This window comes from Phoxinus phoxinus (assembly GCF_949152265.1).
Source record: "Phoxinus phoxinus genome assembly, chromosome: 18".
In the NCBI taxonomy this organism is placed as follows: Eukaryota; Metazoa; Chordata; class Actinopteri; order Cypriniformes; family Leuciscidae; genus Phoxinus; species Phoxinus phoxinus.
The window spans coordinates 19136292-19158183 of record NC_136893.1 but is presented as its reverse complement, the minus strand read 5'-3'; the positions used below and the strand labels follow the sequence as shown (position 1 = coordinate 19158183).

The window sequence follows — 21892 nt, the reverse complement described above, 5'->3', positions numbered from 1 at the left end:
GTGTGTGTGTACCTCTTTGGGCGAGAGGATCGAGATGTAGTCTTCGTAGATCAAACGCGTCTTCTCCTCGATGTCACTCTTGTTGATCTCCTTCTTCAGGTCTTCGCAGGCCAGCCAGAAGAGCATGTTCTCCTCGCTGTACTCCGTCCGCAGGAACTCACGGAACTTGTTCCGCCCCGCCGGGTTCTTCATCAGCTTATCGAAAGACTGTGCCCACAGTTTAATCTCCTCTATCGTCGGTTTGGGGCTGAGAGACAGACAGAGACAGACATTGGGTACATTCACATCCCTAATAAACATACTAATCCATATTGACTTGTTTAAGAGAAAGAGCTCAACCCTCATGATAAAAAAAAGTATATGGGATTGTATGTGTGTATGGCAATGTATAACTGTGTGAGTATGTGTTCTTACCAAGTTTCACATGGAAAGGGCTCCAGCTTTGTCTCCTGGGCTTTCCTCCGCCCGCGCCTGTCATCTTCACTCCTAACAGTGAGACTAGAAGGTGGTAAAACGGCATTGAGAAATAACAGCAGTGCCTAAACAACACAACCTACACGCATACAACACACTCACATTCAACATGCAAGGCTCTTCAACTTCATGTTCAGGTAAATTCATGTGAGCCTTGAGGATTATGAACTTTGTCTCATGCTTCTCTAGTCACACCATATGGCTTTGAATCACTAAAAAGTTATTTGTTTGGAGAATCGTTCGGATTACACTACCGGTAATTACATTGTCTGATTTAAATGACTAAAAAGAACTGGTTCATAAGAGTAAATTGTTCAGGAACAAGTAAGACTACGATTGTTTTGAATCACTAAATATAACTGCTTAGTAAAAGTCATTTCAGAAATGAGTTGGAGTACAAATCACTAAAAATAACCTGTTCACGAGAGTCATTTGTTTAGGACAACACTGGTCATGGTTTATGGTTTTGAATTGCAGATATGAAACACTGAAAAAAAAAGCAGGTTAATTAATGTCACTAGTTTGGGAATCAGTTTGAATACACTGGACTCGGATCCGGTTTTGGATCACAAAAAAAAAAAAAAAGGTTCATAAGAGTCATTCATTTGGTAATCGGTTGGACTACACTGGTTGTATGGCTTTAAATCACTAAAAAGAACCAGTTCATAAGAGTCATTCATTTTGTAATTGTTTGGACTTCACCGGTTATGCTGTATTTTGAGTCACTAAAAATCACTGGTTCATTTGAGTAATTCAGATTCGAGAATCAGTTGGACTACACTAGTCAGACTGTATTCTTTTGAATCTCTAAAAATAACTGGTTCATTAGAGTCATTGGTTAATGAATCGATTGGACCACACTGGTTCCACTATGGTTTTGAATCACTGAATCACCTGGAACTGGACTGGAACATAAAAGTCATTTGTTCGGCAATCGTCAGACTGCACTGTATGGCTTTGAAACACTAAATAGAACCAGTTCATACGAGTCATTCATTTGGCAATCGGTTAGACCACTCTTGAATCAACTTTTGAATCACTAAAAATAATCTGTTTCTGAAGTATCTCCAGAAGCAGCTCTAAAGAAGCTCTGTCATTAAGAGGACACCAGAGTTAGGACCTTAACTATCTCTACTAACGGCTATGTGCAGCTGGTGTGCTTGAAGAATGAGTGCGAGTGAATAAGTGTGTGAGAGATGTGTGGGAGTGAATGTGGCTTCCATTTCCTCCAGGGCTTCTGGTGTAACGAGAGTGTTCTTAACCACATTTATTCTTCCGACTGACATTATTGCACTTGAATTTCACTCATCCAGAGGTGCGTACACACACACACACACACACACACACACACACACACACACACACACACACACACACACACACACACACACACACACACACACACACACACACACACACACACACACACACACACACACACACACACACACACACACACACACAGAGAGAGAGAGAGAGAGAGAGAGAGAGAGAGAGAGAGAGAGAGACTACCGGTATATGATCAGCATGTATTCACCTGCACTCACAAACACAAATAATTTATCATGCTGAAATATATATCACATCTCATTCACACACATATATAAAAATAACTGAATGTGGTGATGAGAGGTCTTCTTGATATGACAGTAGGAGGAAGAGCTTCATAACAAATTCAACTTAATGTGGCATTATTGTGTAACTGAATATTAGGCCGGAAATAACACAGGATTGATTTTTCACAGGGATTTGATTGTATTGTGAGAAGTAGACTATGATATTATTATACTAGTAAGCTTAATGGTGGTAACACCAAAGTAATGTGGTTAAGGTGTTACTAAGGCTACTAGGTGTAGTTTGTTTATAGCCTATGTTTAGCTTTTTTTCCTTCTGGCGATTCAAAAATTAATAGACACTGTGTTCATTTCTGAAGACGGTGAACAAAATATGTAAAAAAATGTAGCTTGTTTTCTGCAATAATCCAAAAGCCAATGAAAAAATCCGATTGGGTTTATGTTGAGGGAAGCAGGGTGATGCTAACTTCCAGTTGGCCTACACTATTACATCCTGACTGCAGCACTCCATATGAAGGTGGATATAATCTCCGTGAAGGAATGGACGTGGAATGTAAGACTAGCAGCGCTGATGAGTGGAATGTACCATGTGGAGAGTGGGTCGTACCATGAGCAGCTACAGCAGCAGCACCAGCAGAAGCAGCAGGTGTTGGGTTTCTGTGTGGGGGAGGGATGCTGGGCACGGCTGGGGGACGTCTCGCTCCGCGTCATCGGAGACTCGCGGTCTGCCGGGACAGGGCCTGTGTACTGAGACATATTAGAGTAAATACCAAACCCTGTGCAGAAACACACACACAGGAAGGAAACCCTCTACATTGGATGACTTGAGTTTGGAAATGATCATGCATGTGGTCATAAAGGTCATAATCGGTCCATCTAAACAACCCCACATAATCATAATCCTCTAACAAACAGAGGTGAGTATAAAACACTATATTTACTTTGTTACATTTACTTAAAAAAAAAAAATCTCTTAATGTATTTGTAAGAGTTGGTTTTACTGGCCATACTTCTCAGTTAATTTTTAATTACAGAAATGTACTTTTACTTTGCTACATTCACTGATTTCCCTCCCATTAATGTTAAATAATAATGAATGTATAGTTTTAATAGTTTATATTATGTACAGGCTGCGCTGCATGTTCTGAATGCGTACGTATCAACTGCTCACTTTTGAGCGGGCTCAGTTCTGGAGGATATGGCCGAGGAGGGGAAAGAAGAGAATCGATGGAGGCACATTCAATCAATCGATCTTTTCAAGCCAAGCAGGTATATAATGCAATGCCAGCTGTGTGCACCAAAACAACTTATCTCTGCGTACAAGAAAGAATTACAGCTCCAACTTAAGAAAACCCATGGCGGTAAGTGTCATGAGTCATGGCGATGCCTATTATAGTAGGGGTGTGAATCGTCACTGGTCTCACGACTCAATACGATTACCATGTATGATTAGCATGCAAAAATAAACCTACTGTATAAGTACAAATGTTCTTTTTGTGTACTACAGCTAACTTTTAATTAACTGTCTGGATCTGTATTTAAAATGCTCAGTGTGATTCACAGACACAACTGACCTTTTAATGTCAACAAAAACAGTAGAAAAAAAAACATGAAATTTGTAACAAATATTTCCATGGTGAAAACATTTTGAAACATTTTGTGACTCACACGATGACAAAAACCTTTTATTTCAGTGTCAATTTACTAACACAATAACTTTGTTATGAAGCATGAATTAAATGTTTTGAGTTACGACATTTTGCAGACATGCTATGGAGTTTTGATGTTCCAGTAAACAGTTGTGACAATTGCACTTACAGTTTAGAAAATGTTAAGACTGTTTCGAAAAATGTGCCAAAGTGATGGAGAAAAACTGTATTTGTAATCAATTGCAACTTATTATTTCATCATAGAATTCACTCAAAGAAGTTAAAGGTGTATACAGATCTTATAGAGTCCGGAAAGCGAGGATCAGCTGCGTTTGATGAACCGTTTGATGAATTTCTCAAAGAAAACAACAACCATAATGCGTGCCTTTTCCGCAGGCAGAAGTTGACAAGCTGTTGGTCAATTTTGTTTCCGAAGGCAACCAGCCATTTTATGTCATGGAATTATCTTTATTTTAAAAAGGTTATGGAAACCTTGCAACCTCAGTGCACAGTCATGACAAGGAAAACATTACGCCACAAAATACAGGAGGCATTCGAAAATATGAAAAGTGCACTCGTCAAGAAATTAAATTATGTTGATTATGTCTTTACTACAGCAGAATGCTGGTCAGCCAGGCAGTGCAGTTACTTGGAGGACAAAACATCTAAAGAGAGATCGTGTGGAGGAAGACTCCATGCTTGAAGATAAAGATACAGATGAAAGTGAATTGGAGGTGGAGTACCAAGATGTGTTCACTATTTTGAATGAGGACATAGTCCTGGGATACCAACTTCCCATCAGAACATCAGAAGTGTGCATGCCATCTTCTCAATCGTATTAGTACTGTTGAAGCCACAGCAGCAGAGGATGGAAACGATACGTACTAGAGACTGACACGGTCAGCATTTGCAAAATGCAGTGCACTGTGTAGTAAAAACCAGCAGGTCAGAGTAACGGTCTGGTCTGCAGCACGCACAACGAGACGGAGTAGGAACTGCGAATATTCTCTTTATTTAAACTTTATAACACTCAGGAACACCAGAGACAATTTATATAAAAGACATGCAACTTCCTCAATCCTCAATACAACTATATAACGGCAAAGATGGCGGTTGTATAAACATGTCCCGCCCCTCCCGCTGGAAAGCCAATCATCTGCTTTTAACAGTCAAGCCGGGAAACATTTAAGCCTATCGTCTGGTTCCACTGACGCATGCGCACAGTTGAGGTTTTGCGACAGCGGAGACGATTTGGCGACAGCGAGTTGTGGTGTGCAAGATCAGATGGAATCCACATGGAAGAGGGTGATAACAACGCGAAGTCACCGGACTACCAAGGTAGTTAAAGCATTTTATATCGACCACAAATATGTTACCTTACATTCTAAGTAAAAGACACAAAATATGTTGTGTTATCAAGGTACGGCGTAGCTAGTTAGCCAGCTTTCCTACATAGCTTTCCCTTTCCGACACAACACCGGCATTCTGGATAGAGACGTAAATGAAGTTGGTGTCGTGAACCCTTGCGCATGCGTAGTAAAGTATAACCTGTGGGGAAAGAGGCGTTTTAAACCTTATTTTGGGGCAAAGTCATCAAACTTTTATCATATTTTACTGCTGTTTCTTTACATGCAGTTTTTATGTCCCGGTGACCAGTGAAAGTGCAGTTCTGACTCTCTGCCCATTCATTTAGATAGGAGCCTGGTCTTGTTAGTTCAAAATAACTGCCCAGAGGCGTTGCCAAGATGGCGGCAGAGTGGCACGACTTGCCTAAAAGGACATTGGGAACACACAGGGAAACGCAGGAGAAATTGCAAAGCAATAAATACATACGAGATCCGACAAGGGACTGAACATAACAGGAGGTTTAAATACAAGACGAGCATATTGACTACCAGGTGATAATTATTCATAACCACAGAAACAAACGAGGAGATAATCAGTAACCAAGGAAACCGGGAACTAAACGGAGCAAGACAACAGGAACTAAGGAAGCAGAACAGAATATCAAAATAGAAGACCACAATCGTGACAGTCAGCCTTGGCATTTGAACCCTGAGTGCAAATTTCAGTTCCTGCATCCCAATCTCAGACCCACTGGAACTCACAAGGAGAACAAGCAATCTGAAATGTATGCACAGCATTAAAGATACAAAAATGTAAGTCGCAAGACATGTTAGCATTTTAAAGATATGTTTATAGTGTCTGTGTGTGTGTGAACTCTATTAATACACAGCTAAACTACAATATTATTATTAGCTATTTGTGTTTTTTTGTGCAGGCTGAATCCAGCTGAAATGGGATTTGTGGCTGAGTACACACACTGCTGTAATGAAGCCTGTTGCAATGGCCCTCAAATACTCCAAGGGGAATCATCTGTCCCTGCTGCCAACTCTTTACTAACTGCTGGACAAGCTGAAGAGGCTGGAGTCAACCTGTAAAAAGTCTGTCAACCCCTCCTTAAGACCCTAAAAGAAGGAATCCTGAAACGTTTTGGAAATGTCATGGAGGAACTAGAGCTGATTGCTGCAGATACACTGCTTACAAAAATTCAGAACCTCTTGGATAACACAGCATCTCGCGAGCTGGTAAAACTTCTAATGTTGTCAATTCAAACGGTTTTGTTGTTGTTGTTGTTTTCTTTCAGAACACTAAGCACAATCCAGGCAGTGCCACTCATTCGGGAAGAGCAGAAGGTACTGGGAAGGCTTCCTTTAATGACCAGGTCTGTACATCTCGAAGGAGCACGAGACTGGAAAATGTTGGCTGATGTGGGCAAACAACTCAGTAAATTGTCAGTAAAGACCAGACCTGGTATTGTGGTTCAGGACTCTGCACACAGTACATTTAATTGAATTGACAGTACCCTGGGAGGAGACTACTGAGGAAGCAAATGAGAGGAAGAGGTTTCGGTATGCGGAGAGGGCAGCGGATGCTCAGAAAAAAGGATGGAAAGCATTGGTCCGCTGCAGGGGCTTTGTGGCAACATCGACCATCAGGCTGCGCAAAGAGCTGGCAATCCACGGCCAAGCCCTGCACCAGACCATCAAAGAAACAGCAAATACTGCAGAATGCTGCAGTCAGTGGCTTTTGGATCAGGCGTAAAGAAGACCCCAGTTGGCCCCCAAGATGATGGGGACACACACCCGGGCATGATCTTTTTAGTCATGCAGGACTCCTGCTCACAGCTAAAAAATCAAGACTGAAGTGTATATTTTTTCTCTCTCTCCACATACTTTATCTTCTGTTCTTTTCTGTTCCAAAGTCTGTTCTTTTGTTGCCCTGTTTAAATGCAGATGCTGACAAGTTTGTATTGAGAACATTTTGTGAGAATAAAGACAGTCAACTGTTGGGAAAAATTTTTAGGTGTGTGATTTTGCATGGAAAATGACAGCTTCTGTGTTATTGTACCCAACAGTCATGAGAGGACTGGGATATTCTGCTTCATGTGAACCAAGATTTTACATAATTTACATTATTACATTATTATTAATTTACAAGAAATGTCCTTAATTTTATTCAGATCCAAAGTAACTAGCAACTTGCTATTTGAGTAGTTTTATCATTGGATACTTTGTTACGCTTATTCAAGCAATTATTAACATTAGCCTATATGTTTTACTGTTACTTGAGTAGTTATTTTTCAGAAGTAGTTTTACTTGTACTTAAGTAAAATTTGTGGCTACTACTCTACCCACCTATGTTCCCCTCTCAATCCACCTTTAAAAGAGGCTAAGACACAGGGGAGAGAAGAAGAGTGTTAGGCCATTGTGATACATCACACGATATGGAATTAGTTCGATTCCTGCCACCACAAGCACACACAGAGACCAGATTAGAAAAACCCAAATAAACAAAGGTATAAACCAACCGCAGTTTAAGGCCTTGTCCACACTAATGCGTTTTCGTTTGAAAACTTATCTTTTTCTCTCTGTTTTGGCCTTCCGTCCACACTGAGACAGCATTTTTTATTAACGAAAACAAAGCTTAAAAAAAAAAAAAACTCTCCAAAGTGGATAAAAGTAAAACTAGTGTGGACTGTGAAAATGGAGGTATTTGATAACGATGACACGTTTAGTCATGTGACGCATATTGTATATACCGGTATTGTGCCTGTTATAGCCTAACGGTGCTTCTTCCATTACTGTATAAGAACTGTGTACTGTGACTATGAACTGTATACTCTGAACTTATAAACTCATAAAAACACACTTTTTACACTCATTAGTTTAATCTGTCGACTAACAAGGTGGATGTACATATACTGCACATCAGGTAACTTTTTTTTTTTGAAAGTCATGAAAATGAGCACCATATCTCAACTGATGTATTGAGTTTACCAGAAGTCTGCGGGGAAAATGTATGGTTTGATTGCAAGAAGAAAAAAATGGGGGCAGTTGTGGCCACGGTTTGCAATGTGTGTGTTCATTACTCACTAGTCCTAAAGTGTGTGTGACTTGGATGTGTTAAATGCAGAGGACAAATTCTGAGTATGGGTTACCATACTTGGCCTTCACGCAAGCAAGCAAGAATATTTTTTTTTGTAAAAAAATGCCCGAGAGACCATTAGTCCTTTATTTTGGAAATTTCCTATACATTTGTTTTGAGATAAAAAAAAAACAGAATTGTAGAATTGTCATTTTTAGATGTTTCTTGATGAATCCAGTCTTTATATTGGATTTGATTTTTAATTATATGTAATTATATAAATTATTTTATTAAATTCATTAAGTCAATTGGAATAAAAAAAAAAAAAAAAAACATTTTCATATTTGAACAATTTAAACTTTAAACATATTTGATATTAAAACATATTTGGAAATCAAAAATTAAAATATTGAAAGCAATACAAACCATGGAACTGTTGATGATCATGTACAAAGTTTTAATGTGATTATTTTTGTTGTTTTCTAATACTTTATATCCCATTAAAACGGATGACTTCTTTGTCAGAATAATTTCATAGCTACCTGTTTGCATCCTAAATGTATGAAAAAAAATAAAAATAATATATATATATATATATATATATATATATTCTCACATGTTTCAGTACTTGGCAAAGTTTGACTGGAAATGGCACAAGAGTGCATTACAATAAATGTGATTTCTCAGTTTTTACTAATTGAGAGACAAGTCAATGATTTTCTGTGGTAATCGACAGCATGAACCAGTATTGAACCTGGAACATTCCTTTAAAGTGGATCAGAGAGTGGGGTGGTGTGTTTAAACTCTCCTCTCCTCCCCCATATGACCTTCTCAATTCAGAGGTTATTTTTAATTCACTAAAAGGCCTAAGCCATAATTCTTTCCCAATTACATTTGGGCCAGCTGTCCTAAATAGAGAGGCCCTATCCCGCTGCATACCGAACATCTCTAATGCCATCACAAAAGACGAGACACACAAACATACTGTACATGTGTGTGTTGAGAAAGAGAACCACACAGCATTAAAACAAAAGGCTTTTGTGTTGTTTAATGACAACTTCAGAGAGCACGGTCATATTCACATGCATGGAGAGCGTTTTAAAATCAAAACTTCCATACACACAACCGCTCCACAGTTTCAGAAACTTCCACAGCCTCTGGCAAAACCAACAACAAACCCCTGAGTGTCTCTACAAGATTGAGTGCCAGCCTGGGAGTGAGGAAAAACTGTTCACAGTAATGAGGAAACCCAAGTTAAAGCAGCAAGAGGAAGTGTGCATGAGGGTGACAGCGAAGTAGAACTTCATACCCAAAATGGCAGCAAATGTCTACCTTGAGTAAGGAGCCTTTTGAGGCAGGTTGTCCCCTCATGATATCCACCATGTTGAGATGCAACTGTCCAATATGAGAGACTTTCATTTAATAAATCAATCACAAATGCACCCGTGAATAGAAATTCTGACTAATATCGACTAATTTGGTACCAGTATTCCATGTATCCTCAAAAGAAACATAAACAAAAAAAAATATGTAATGCCCATTTAAGATATTAGTTAAATATGTTATCTGTATTAGTCCACCAAGCAAAACAAGTTACCAGGCGGCTACAATGAACTAGATCTTGTGTTTTCTGTTCCCTCAGCCTTTGACAGGCTGTAAAAGAGGCAGGAGGAGACGTCCCCTCAACACCTACTCCCTCACGGTTTTACTTTCCTGACTTTCATTTTATTTTCCACAAAGTTTTCACAACTTCTCTCCTCATTCCCCCTCGTGCGTGAAATTCTCTCCACTGTAAAGATGGTTGCAGCCGCTTGAGGTATTTTTAGCTATTGGCACACCCCCATTCACCCTCCCCTCTCAAGCTTTGTTTTTCTTTTCTGGCGAGCTATTTTCTGCACTGGGGTCAATGGTGGCCAGAAATTTTGACAACACACTCCACACTTCACAAATACTGTCGAAAGCAAACAACGTATAAATCCTCCCCCGTCCCTACATTCTCACAGCACGCGGTGTTGTACTTCCCTCCGGAGATTCTGTCTGTATTAAACGCCTCTCATGTTTGCTTTTTTTAGCATTGCACAATGACAGTCTCAAATGAGGTCCTGTGAACATTTGTGTTTTTGTTTAGTCTGCGTCTTTTTTCTTTTCTTCTTCTTTTTTTTTTTTTAAAGGCTTGAAAGATTACACAGAGATATAACACATATACACAACAGTGTTAAGCACCGCAGAATGAACGGCATGTTAACCATAACATGCTTTAGGGTCTACTATATGATTCTGCAAAATGTGAAGAGGCAAATGTGTGTGTGCGTCCAGAGCTGAGACAAAGTGGAAGCTCAGTCCGTTCTAATCTTGTTAACCCTCCCTCCAATCCTGTTAGGAGGGATTTGGTCAAGTCTTGGCAACCCCACATACCATCCCATTTGACCCACAGTGAGAGGGAGCAATATACAACGCAAGAAAGACAGCGAGTAGATGTGAGAGAAGAACGTAAGCCACGTTCTTCTGGGTGTCTCTTGAGATACAAATCCCAATGCAGACATGACAAAAATTTAGCAAAAAATATTCCTCCTGGGTTACTGGATGCCAAATCTTGTCTGTGGTTGTGCTAAAGCATTTTAATAAATGAACAAGCACATGGGGACAAATGTATTCAGTCATGTGATCCAACCAAAATTCAGTAAAACATGTATAACAAAATCATAAAACATGCCATCGAGAGGAGCCCTGCAGAGCCTTAGGACTGTGTGTTGAGGTCAACAAGTCTCTTAAAGTGTTATATGTATTAGTATTAGTTTGAACAATAGAAAATCAAAAACAACATAAGTTTGTTATAAAATGTGGTGAAACTCGCCAAAAACCTAATTATATATTTGAAATAATTTTCATGATATTCATTAAAAAAAGCTTGAAATATATTTGACATTTTTGGAAATAATTATCAAAATGTGTGTATTCAAGGTGTAAGTTAAATTTACTTGATGGTCACACCACATTACATTTCTAGAGTCATTAGATTGAAACTTTTTTAATCAAACAGTTTTTCAAAACCTTATAAAAACATTCAATTTTAAAGATGTTTCTTTTTTCTTCATCATGGACACTAGTAACTAGGGCTGCACGATATTGAAAAAAGCTGACGTTGCGATAATTTGTTTTTCTGTGGTGTATAAAAAAAAATTCACCAGATGAATTGAATAGCTCTATTTGTAAAGAATTAATAATTCTAGGATAATTGGGGTAATTTTGTAGGGGAGTGAATCACATAGAAAATAATTAACAAATTACAAGCATAGATAAATACAATAGAACAAACATACAAATTAAATAAATAGGCCTTTATGTTTCTCAGGTAAGTCTAACAATATTCAGGTACAGAAACTGAATAATCAAATGTAAAATAGCACTGCATTGTCTTCACAGTATTAATGAAATATAATGAATCTTTCTTACAGCAACAAAAGTGATTTTCTCTTTGTATTTTGTTGTTTGATTAACATTAATGAGACAGACGGCAGCAGGCATATGTGAATGTGTCACAAGTGACTGTGTTTACAAGCATTCTCGCCGAGATGAATATTTTTGACTTAATTATGTGTGTGTGTGTGTGTGTGTGTGTGTGTGTGCGCGGAAGAGAGCAGATTCAGTGTTTGCGTGCAAGTTACGAATTGAGTTCTCTTTCGCCTCTTCTTAAACTCTAATGGTTTAAAATCATTTAAATGTTTAAACTGACAGCAAACACGTGTAAATAAAAAAAACTTTCACTCTATGATAAAACTTTGTAATGAATTGGTGAATCACTAGCGTTCCGACCCGTGGTGCATGGTCCATACGGATCAACTACGATCCCAAGGCCAATACTTGACATTGCAGCCCAGTAAAAATGTATTTCTGCAGATGAGAGCTAGAGAAGAGGCTAAATGTGTGAGCGAGAGACAGGATACGGTGTAAAAGTGAGAGAGGCCCCTGGGAGCTCCAGTGCCACCAGGGCCCTTGTGAAGCACATGGCAGAGGGTGAAACTCTGAGAGTGAGAACCGAAATGGAGGCATGCTGGGACGTGTCTCTCTGGGTGGCGTTGCTCTGGTGCTGAAGGGCTGAATAAAGCTCTGCTGTTCATGCCCGGCGGCTTAAAGCAATTAAGAGTTCATTTGAGAATTAATCTGTGTGATTATTCCCTCATAATATCAAACACAGATCACCGCTAGAGGATCGAGTCAGAGAGAGAGAGGCTTGTTCAAATAACGCCAGGCACTGCAGGAAATTCAAGCCTAAAAACAGGCTCTAAAACACATACAGTAGGTGCACATGATTACACAACAGCAAAACAGAAAGTTGGGATCACGCTCCCATAACTGAACGGAACGTTTTTTTTTTTTTTTTATGCAGTCGATTCAATGTTTCAAATGTTTTTTCGTTAATTACATATTGTCATATGAACAACCAGACATGAGCCATAATTAAGAATGTCTGTAATGGCTTTGACTGAACCGCTGGCGTTGAGTCTGATTTAATGATGTTGCTCTTTTTAGTCTTTTGGACAGATTCATTAAGAGGAACCAGTTCATAAAACTAATTTGTTTGCATTGTGTCTCGTTGTAAGGTGGAGGGGAAGTTAAATGTGTTGATTAAAGATAATGAGGACAAATACATTTAAAAATAATAATAATGATAAATCATTTATAATAAACACTGAAATATATATATTTTTAAATAAGAATTGTCATTCTTGATTTTATAATGACTTAAGTTATTGTTGCACGTATTTATATTTAGTCACATATTCAACATTTTAAAGCCCTAGGATTGCAAATTAAGCAATTGAGTCACAAGGAGTTCTTATACATCTATCTTGAGAGAATATTCTGTTAGAATTCCAGTTCATCTCAATTGGTACGGCATCTATGGTTTAAGGCTTACAACTTTTTCAAATGCATATGTAGAAAATTAATGGGAAATATACAGGACGTCCTGGACCAAGGCTGCTTAAAAAGTGTGCACTATTGCTTGATGAGTTTTTGAATGAATGATGCTCAGCAGTTTGCACTAAAATGCGCAATGCTGGTGTGATTTCACAGACAGGCAGAGACGTGTAGTTTACATACAAAACAAGTGAAAACAAACACACTCCGATATTTAAGAATGGAATTTCACTTTGACATAAAAGTGGTACTCTTAAAAGCGGTGCCTGCCCTTATGGTGTGAGTCATCCCTGCCGCACCTTAGGGGGGAATTTGGTGTCCAGTACAAAGGAGGACAAAGGTTAAAGGCACGAGGGCAAACGTCGGACAGCTATTCCACTGGTGCAAAATGCTAAGCCCTAACTTCGGAATTAATTGAAATCAATGTCACGAGGAATTTCCTCTTAGTCTATGTTCTTTAATGGAGAGGAAATTCACCAAAAATAAAATAAAAATTGCCCACAAACATATTAGAACAAACATATTAATAGTATGAATAAGTTTAAAAATAACTTCTGTCCAGCAATGTTTAATGCTCATGAAACCAATGTCAGGCAGAATGAGTACTCAAAGCTCCAACCAAACAAAACAAGACAAAAGACAACAAAAGAACACAGCACAAGACAAAACAAAACAAAACAAGATAAGACGAGACAAAACAAGACAAGAAAAGACAAGACAAAAACACAACAACACAAAACAAGACAAAACAGAAAACAAAAAACAACACAAGACAAACCAAAACACAAGACAAAAAAACTAAACGAAAGACAAGACAAGACAAAACACAACAACACAAGACAAAAAACAACACAAGGCAAGACAAGACAAAAACCAACAACAAAATAAGAAAGAAAAAAAAACATAAGACAAAAAACAACACAAGACAAGACAAAGAAAACAAGACAAAAAAACAACACAACAAAACATATGACAAAAAAAACAAGACAAGACAAAAAAACACAAAACACAAGACAAAACAAAAAACAACAGAACACAAGACAAAATAAAAAAACACCACAAGATAAGACACAAAACCACACAAGACAAGAAATAAAACACAAAACACCACACACACACACACACAAAAAACCCCAGAAGACAAGACAAAATAAAAAACACACAAGACAAGACAAAACACACCACAAGACAGAACAAGACAAAAATTGTCAAAACAAACTAAATGTAAAAATAAAGCAAAATATGTGCCTTGTAATTAATCAAGCCAATATCAGTCTATGATTGGTAAGAGCCTAAAGCCTATACGTTCTGTCCAGCAGTTGTACAATGTTTAATGCCCACAAAAGAAGCGAGACAGAGCAGCTCAGTGTCCCGACACCACCCTGTGGAGACCTGAGAGCCAAACTAGGTTCTGACAAAGTCAAATTGGTCACAGACTTCTACACACCACAAAACACACTGCAGAAAATGTCACAGAAGAGAAGAGCATTTGCTAACTCTAGTCTTGTTCTAACAGGCTCTGAAACTCAAGCTCCCAGTGAAACAAAGAGAACGAGTTTTCAGATCTTCACACACACTAACCTACGCCAGCATAAAGATTTGTGAGCTAAGAGTGCATTAACATTCTCTCTTAAATCATCAACTCACCCTGGAAAAGCCGAAAACCTTGTGTGAAATAACAGCCTCATAGTATTATAACACTAATAGTTTATTTGGCCATAGATATTTTTAATACTGTCAGGAGTTGTAGTTTGATGTCCATGTAAGGAGATCCCACTGTAAATTTCGGCTCATTTCGTACAGTCACACGGGAAACGAAGACCTCAAGTATGAAAACGATCATGAGCACCCTAAGGCTTTGTACATTGCACTTGACCATGGATTAAACTATTAAATACTTATTTCAATATGAATAAATTAATACATATTATTATAATAAATATTTTGGGCTCTTTGTAATTAATGGTGCTTGCCTATAGGCAAAGCAACATTAGTGTTATCTTGCATACTTATTTTTAATGGTGCTTGCCTATAGGCAAAGCAACATTAGTGTTATTGCTCATACTTATTATTTTTTTTTTAATGGTGCTTGCCTATAGGCAAAGCAACATTAGTGTTATTGCTCATACTTATTATTAATGGTGCTTGCTTTAGCAAGGCATCATTATTGTTATTGCTCATACTTATTATTCTTCTTTTACTTCTTTTTATTCCGCCGCTTTTTTGACGCGCTACTCCTCCCGCAGTTTTTGTCACAGACCCATGAATGAGGTGTCAAATCGTGCGGCCTATTCGGGAATGGTGTGCTATGACGTTTATAAGCGATCGGGGGTGCGGTGGTCGCACCAGGGGCGAAAAAGTCGACGAAAAAACGCATAGACTTAACATTACGTCAAACTTTGACGAGTCATAGCTCAGAGTTGGGATTTCGTAGAAATGTGAAATTTACCACATTTGGAGAGGCTGGCAGGCTCTGTAAGAACATACCTCACAATGGGGTAAAAGTTGCACCCCTGGGGGGCAGGAGCGGCCCAAACTTTTCCTATTGACTTAACATGGTGTAGGACGTCCCATGAAATGGAGAGAGAGAGAGAGAGTAAGCGATTTTGTATTGAACATAACTCTGGTTCACTGTGTCATAGAGACAAGGGGGCGGGCTCATTTTACTCAGACGACCAATCAGTCTCTCATGATCATTGTGAAGCTATCAGGCCACGCCCCTAGCAACCATTTAGAGCACCTTAGCAACAAGTTCCATAGACTTCCATTGAAAGAGATCAAAGGGATATCTTTGGATAGAAGAGTCATAGAAACATGAGGGTGGGCTCGTTTGACTCGGGGCAGCAAACAGCCAATCATGAATCACCTCAACACGTCCTAGCCCCTCCCTAGCAACCATTGTCGAGCAGCTTAGCAACCAAAATTCACAGACTCATAGCTCAGAGCAAGGATGTCGCAGAAACGTGTAATTTGGCACATTTGAAGAGGCTGATAGGCTCTGTAAGAACATACCACACAATGGGGTAAAAGTTGCACCCCTGGGGGGCAGGAGGGGCCCAAAGTTGCCCCAATGAAGTACTATGGTGTAGGACAGCCCATGAAATGGGCTGTCCTACACCATAGAAACCGCATTTGTATTGAACATAACACTGGATCACATATGAAGAGGCTGGTAGGCTCTGTAACAACATACCACACAATGGGGTAAAAGTTGCACCCCTGGGGGGCAGGACCGGCCCAAAGTTGCCCCATTCACGTACTATGGTGTAGGACAGCCCATGAAATGGGCTGTCCTACACCATAGAAACCGCATTTGTATTGAACATAACTCTGGATCACAGTGTCATAGAGACAAGGGGGCGGGCTCATTTTACTCAGACGACCAATCAGTCTCTCAGGATCATTGTGAAGCTTTCAAGCCACGCCCTAGCAACCATTTAGAGCTCCTTAGCAACAAGCTCCATAGACTTCCATTGAAAGAGATCAAATGGATTTCTCTGGATAGAAGAGTCATAGAAACATGAGGGTGGGCTCGTTTGACTCAGGGCAGCAAACAGCCAATCATGAATCACATCAACACTTCCTAGCCCCTCCCTAGCAACCATTGTCGAGTACCTTAGCAACCAAAATCCAGACAGGGATATCTTCCATTCTGAATGTCACAGAGGCATGGGAGTTGGTTTATATCATTCATACTGACAAGCAGCCTTTGGAGTTTCATGATTGGCAGCTGCCAAGCCACTCCCTAGCAACAAAACAGAGTACCCTAGCAACCATTTTGCAAGACCTATATCTCTGCATCAAAACATCGTATAGAGATGGGGGTTGGTGTATACATTCACTCTGACTTCAGAGCTTCATGATTGGCAGCTGCCAAGCCACTCCCTAGCAACCAAACAGATTACCCTAGCAACCGTTTTGCAAGACGTATATCTCTGCATCTGAACATCGTATAGAGATGGGGGTTGGCTCTTTTGACTCATGCTAGCAAACAGGACTTGCTACATGCTACACATGCTAGCAGTGAATAGCTACATGCTAATATTGATTAGCTAAGTGCTAAATCATGCCAATAAAATGCTACAAACACCATAGTAACCATCTGTGACAACTTCCAACCACCTAGTAACACCATAGCAACTACCCAGAATACCATAGCAACTGCCTAGCAACCACCCAGAACACCCTAGCAACCGCCTAGCAACCACCTAGCAACCGCCTAGCAACCATCCAGAACACCCTGGCAACCGCCTAGCAACCGCCTAGCAACCACCCAGAACACCCTAGCAACCGCCTAGCAACCGCCTAGCAACCACCCAGAACACCCTAGCAACCGCCTAGCAACCACCCAGAACACCCTAGCAACCGCCTAGCAACCACCCAGAACACCCTAGCAACCGCCTAGCAACCACCCAGAACACCCTAGCAACCGCCTAACAACCACACAGAACACCCTAGCAACCGCCTAGCAACCACCTAGCAACCGCCTAGCAACCACCCAGAACACCCTAGCAACCACCTAGCAACCACCCAGAACACCCTAGCAACCGCCTAGCAACCACCCAGAACACCCTAGCAACCGCCTAGCAACCACCCAGAACACCCTAGCAACCGCCTAGCAACCACCTAGCAACCGCCTAGCAACCACCCAGAACACCCTAGCAACCACCTAGCAACCACCCAAAACACCCTAGCAACCGCCTAGCAACCACCCAGAACACCCTAGCAACCGGGTCGTGTTTTTTGCCACTGCAAGCACCATTCACATTTTCTTCTGGAAATGTACGTTCTAGTTCTTTTTATTCTTTTTATTCCGCCGCTTTTTTGACGCGCTACTCCTCCCGCAGCTTTTGTCACAGACCCCTGAATGAGGTGTCAAATCGTGCGGCCTATTCGGGAATGGTGTGCTATGACTTTTATAAGCGATCGGGGGTGCGGTGTTTGCCCCAGGGGCGAAAAAGTCGACGAAAAAACGCATAGACTTAACATTACGTCAAACTTTGACGAGTCATAGCTCAGAGTTGGGATTTCGTAGAAATATGAAATTTACCACATTTGGAGAGGTTGGCAGGCTCTGTAAGAACATACCTCACAATGGGGTAAAAGTTGCACCCCTGGGGGGCAGGAGCGGCCCAAACTTTTCCTATTGACTTAACATGGTGTAGGACGTCCCATGAAATGGAGAGAGAGAGAGAGTAAGCGATTTTGTATTGAACATAACTCTGGATCACAGTGTCATAGAGACAAGGGGACGGGCTCATTTTACTCAGACGACCAATCAGTCTCTCCGGATCATTGTGAAGCTATCAGGCCACGCCCCTAGCAACCATTTAGAGCACCTTAGCAACAAGTTCCATAGACTTCCATTGAAAGAGATCAAATGGATATCTCTGGATAGAAGAGTCATAGAAACATGAGGGTGGTCTCGTTTGACTCGGGGCAGCAAACAGCCAATCATGAATCACATCAACACTTCCTAGCCCCTCCCTAGCAACCATTGTCGAGCACCTTAGCAACCAAAATTCACAGACTCATAGCTCAGAGCAAGGATGTCGCAGAAACGTGTAATTTGGCACATTTGAAGAGGCTGATAGGCTCTGTAAGAACATACCAAACAATGGCGTAAAAGTTGCACCCCTGGGGGGCAGGAGGGGCCCAAAGTTGCCCCTATGAAGTACTATGGTGTAGGACAGCCCATGAAATGGGCTGTCCTACACCATAGTAAGCGATATTCTATTGAACATAACTCTGGATCACATTTGAAGAGGCTGGTAGGCTCTGTAACAACATACCACACAATGGGGTAAAAGTTGCACCCCTGGGGGGCAGGACCGGCCCAAAGTTGCCCCATTCACGTACTATGGTGATCCTACACCATAGTAAGCGATATTCTATTGAACATAACTCTGGATCACATTTGAAGAGGCTGGTAGGCTCTGTAACAACATACCACACAATGGGGTAAAAGTTGCACCCCTGGGGGGCAGGACCGGCCCAAAGTTGCCCCATTCACGTACTATGGTGTAGGACAGCCCATGAAATGGGCTGTCCTACACCATAGAAACCGCATTTTTATTGAACATAACTCTGGATCACAGTGTCATAGAGACAAGGGGGCGGGCGCATTTTACTCAGACGACCAATCAGTCTCTCAGGATCATTGTGAAGCTTTCAAGCCACGCCCTAGCAACCATTTAGAGCTCCTTAGCAACAAGCTCCATAGACTTCCATTGAAAGACATCAAAGGGATATCTCAGGATATAGGTGTCATAGAAACATGAGGGTGGGCTCGTTTGACTCGGGGAAGCAAACAGCCAATCCCCAATCACCTCAACACATCCTAGCCCCTCCCTAGCAACCATTGTCGAGCACCTTAGCAACCAAAATCCAAAGAGGGATATCTTCCATTCTGAATGTCACAGAGACGTTGGAGTTGGTTTATATCATTCATACTGACAAGCAGCCTTTGGAGTTTCATGATTGGCAGCTGCCAAGCCACTCCCTAGCAACAAAAGAGAGTACCCTAGCAACCATTTTGCAAGACCTATATCTCTGCATCAAAACATCGTATAGAGATGGGGGTTGGTTTATACATTCACACTGACTTTGGAGCTTCATGATTGGCAGCTGCCAAGCCACTCCCTAGCAACCAAACAGATTACCCTAGCAACCGTTTTGCAAGACGTATATCTCTGCATCAGAACATCGGATAGAGATGGGGGTTGGCTCTTTTGACTCATGCTAGCAAACAGGACTTGCTACATGCTACACATGCTAGCAGTGAATAGCTACATGCTAATTTTGATTAGCTAAGTGCTAAATCATGCCAATAAAATGCTACAAACTCCATAGTAACCATCTGTGACAACTACCAACCACCTAGTAACACCATAGCAACTACCCAGAATACCCTAGCAACCGCCTAGCAACCACCCAGAACACCCTAGCAACCGCCTAGCAACCACCCAGAACACCCTAGCAACCGCCTAGCAACCACCCAGAACACCCTAGCAACCGCCTAACAACCACCCAGAACACCCTAGCAACCGCCTAGCAACCACCCAGAACACCCTAGCAACCACCTAGCAACTACCAAGAACACCCTAGCAACCGCCTAGCAACCACCCAGAACACCATAGCAACCGCCTAGCAACCAGCCAGAACACCCTAGCAACCACCTAGCAACCGCCTTGCAACCACCCAGAACACCCTAGCAACCACCTAGCAACCGCCTAGCAACCACCCAATACACCCTAGCATCTTCATAGCAAACTCCAAGAACACCCTAGCAACCGGGTCGTGTTTTTTGCCACTGCAAGCACCATTCACATTTTCTTCTGGAAATGTACGTTCTAGTTAATGGTGCTTGCCTATAGGCAAAGCAACATTAGTGTTATCTTGCATACTTATTATTCTTCCACACAAAAGTTCGGCGCGTAACTCGCCCCGCACCGTTTGTCACAGACCCCTGAGTGAGGTGTCAAAACGACCGGCTCATTGAGGAGAGGTGTGCTATATCTTTTCTAAGCGATCGGGTGTACGATGTTCGCACAGCGGACGAAAAAGCGGCCCAAAAAGTCCCATTGACTTAACATTGCGGAATTTTCAGAAATTCAAATCCCAACTGTCATTTTTCACACACACAGACACAAAGGGCCTGACACCCCTGCATGTCTCCCCCTCTCTCTCCCTCAGAGGATTTATATTATCCAGCAGCCAATAAGTAATGGCCTAAAATCTTCATAGCCACACCATAGCAACCAGTTACAGCACCCTAGCAACCATAGGCTATAGGCACGAGGCCGCAGGCCTCGTGCACTCATTATAATGCACTCGTTTAATAGAGATTTTAAATACTCTATAAAAACTCACTCATAGGCACGAGGCCGCAGGCCGAGTGCCTAACCTTAGCCCTAAGCCCATAGTAACCATCTGTGGTGCCCTAGCAACCACCCAGAACACCCTAGCAACTGCCTAGCAATCTCTGGATAGAAGTGTCATAGAAACACGAGGGTGGGCTCGTTTGACTCGGGGCAGAAAACAGCCAATCCTGAATAGCCTCAACACTTCCTAGCCCCTCCCTAGCAACCATTGTTGAGCCCCTTAGCAACCAAAATTCACAGACTCATAGCTCAGAGCAAGGATGTCGCAGAAACGTGTAATTTGGCACATTTAAAGAGACTGGCAGGCTCTGTAAGAACATACCACACAATGGGGTAAAAGTTGCACCCCTGGGGGGCAGGAGGGGCCCAAAGTTGCCCCAATGAAGTACTATGGTGTAGGACAGCCCATGAAATGGGCTGTCCTACACCATAGAAACCGCATTTGTATTGAATATAACTCTGGATCACATTTGAAGAGGCTGGTAGGCTCTGTAACAAAATACCACACAATGGGGTAAAAGTTGCACCCCTGGTTGGCAGGCCTGGCCCAAAGTTGCCCCATTCACATACTATGGTGTAGGACAGCCCATGAAATGGGCTGTCCTACACCATAGAAACCGCATTTGTATTGAATATAACTCTGGATCACAGTGTCATAGAGACAAGGGGGCGGGCTCATTTTACTCAGACGACCAATCCGTCTCTCAGGATCATTGTGAAGCTTTCAAGCCACGCCCTAGCAACCATTTAGAGCAACTTAGCAACAAGCTCCATAGACTTCTATTGAAAGACATCAAAGGGATATCTCAGGAGATAAGTGTCATAGAAACATGAGGGTGGGCTCGTTTGACTCGGGGCAGCAAACAGCCAATCCTCAATCACCTCAACACATCCTAGCCCCTCCCTAGCAACCATTGTCGAGCACCTTAGCAACCAAAATCCAAAGAGGGATATCTTCCATTCT

The 21892-nt window shown here is 41.3% G+C and overlaps 1 protein-coding gene across 13 annotated transcripts in view; it reads right to left on the bottom strand.

Annotated features, from left to right (window-relative positions):
* The window catches only part of rgs19 (regulator of G protein signaling 19), a 72067-nt gene that overhangs the window by 8023 nt on the left and 42152 nt on the right, over positions 1 to 21892 (bottom strand). For 9 of the 13 annotated variants that reach the window (XR_013794854.1, XR_013794855.1, XR_013794856.1 and 6 more), the window contains 3 exons: positions 2656 to 2795; positions 415 to 498; positions 13 to 247 (listed from right to left, as the gene is read on the bottom strand). Coding sequence is in view for 8 of the 13 variants with exons in the window: in XM_079588420.1 (XP_079444546.1) it covers positions 13 to 247; positions 415 to 498; positions 2656 to 2795 (459 nt within the window). In the remaining 5 variants the exon portion in view is untranslated. The remainder of the gene's footprint in view (positions 1 to 12; positions 248 to 414; positions 499 to 2655; positions 2796 to 21892) is intronic. The other 4 variants (XR_013794853.1, XR_013794857.1, XM_079588419.1 and 1 more) reach the window with 1 other exon arrangement.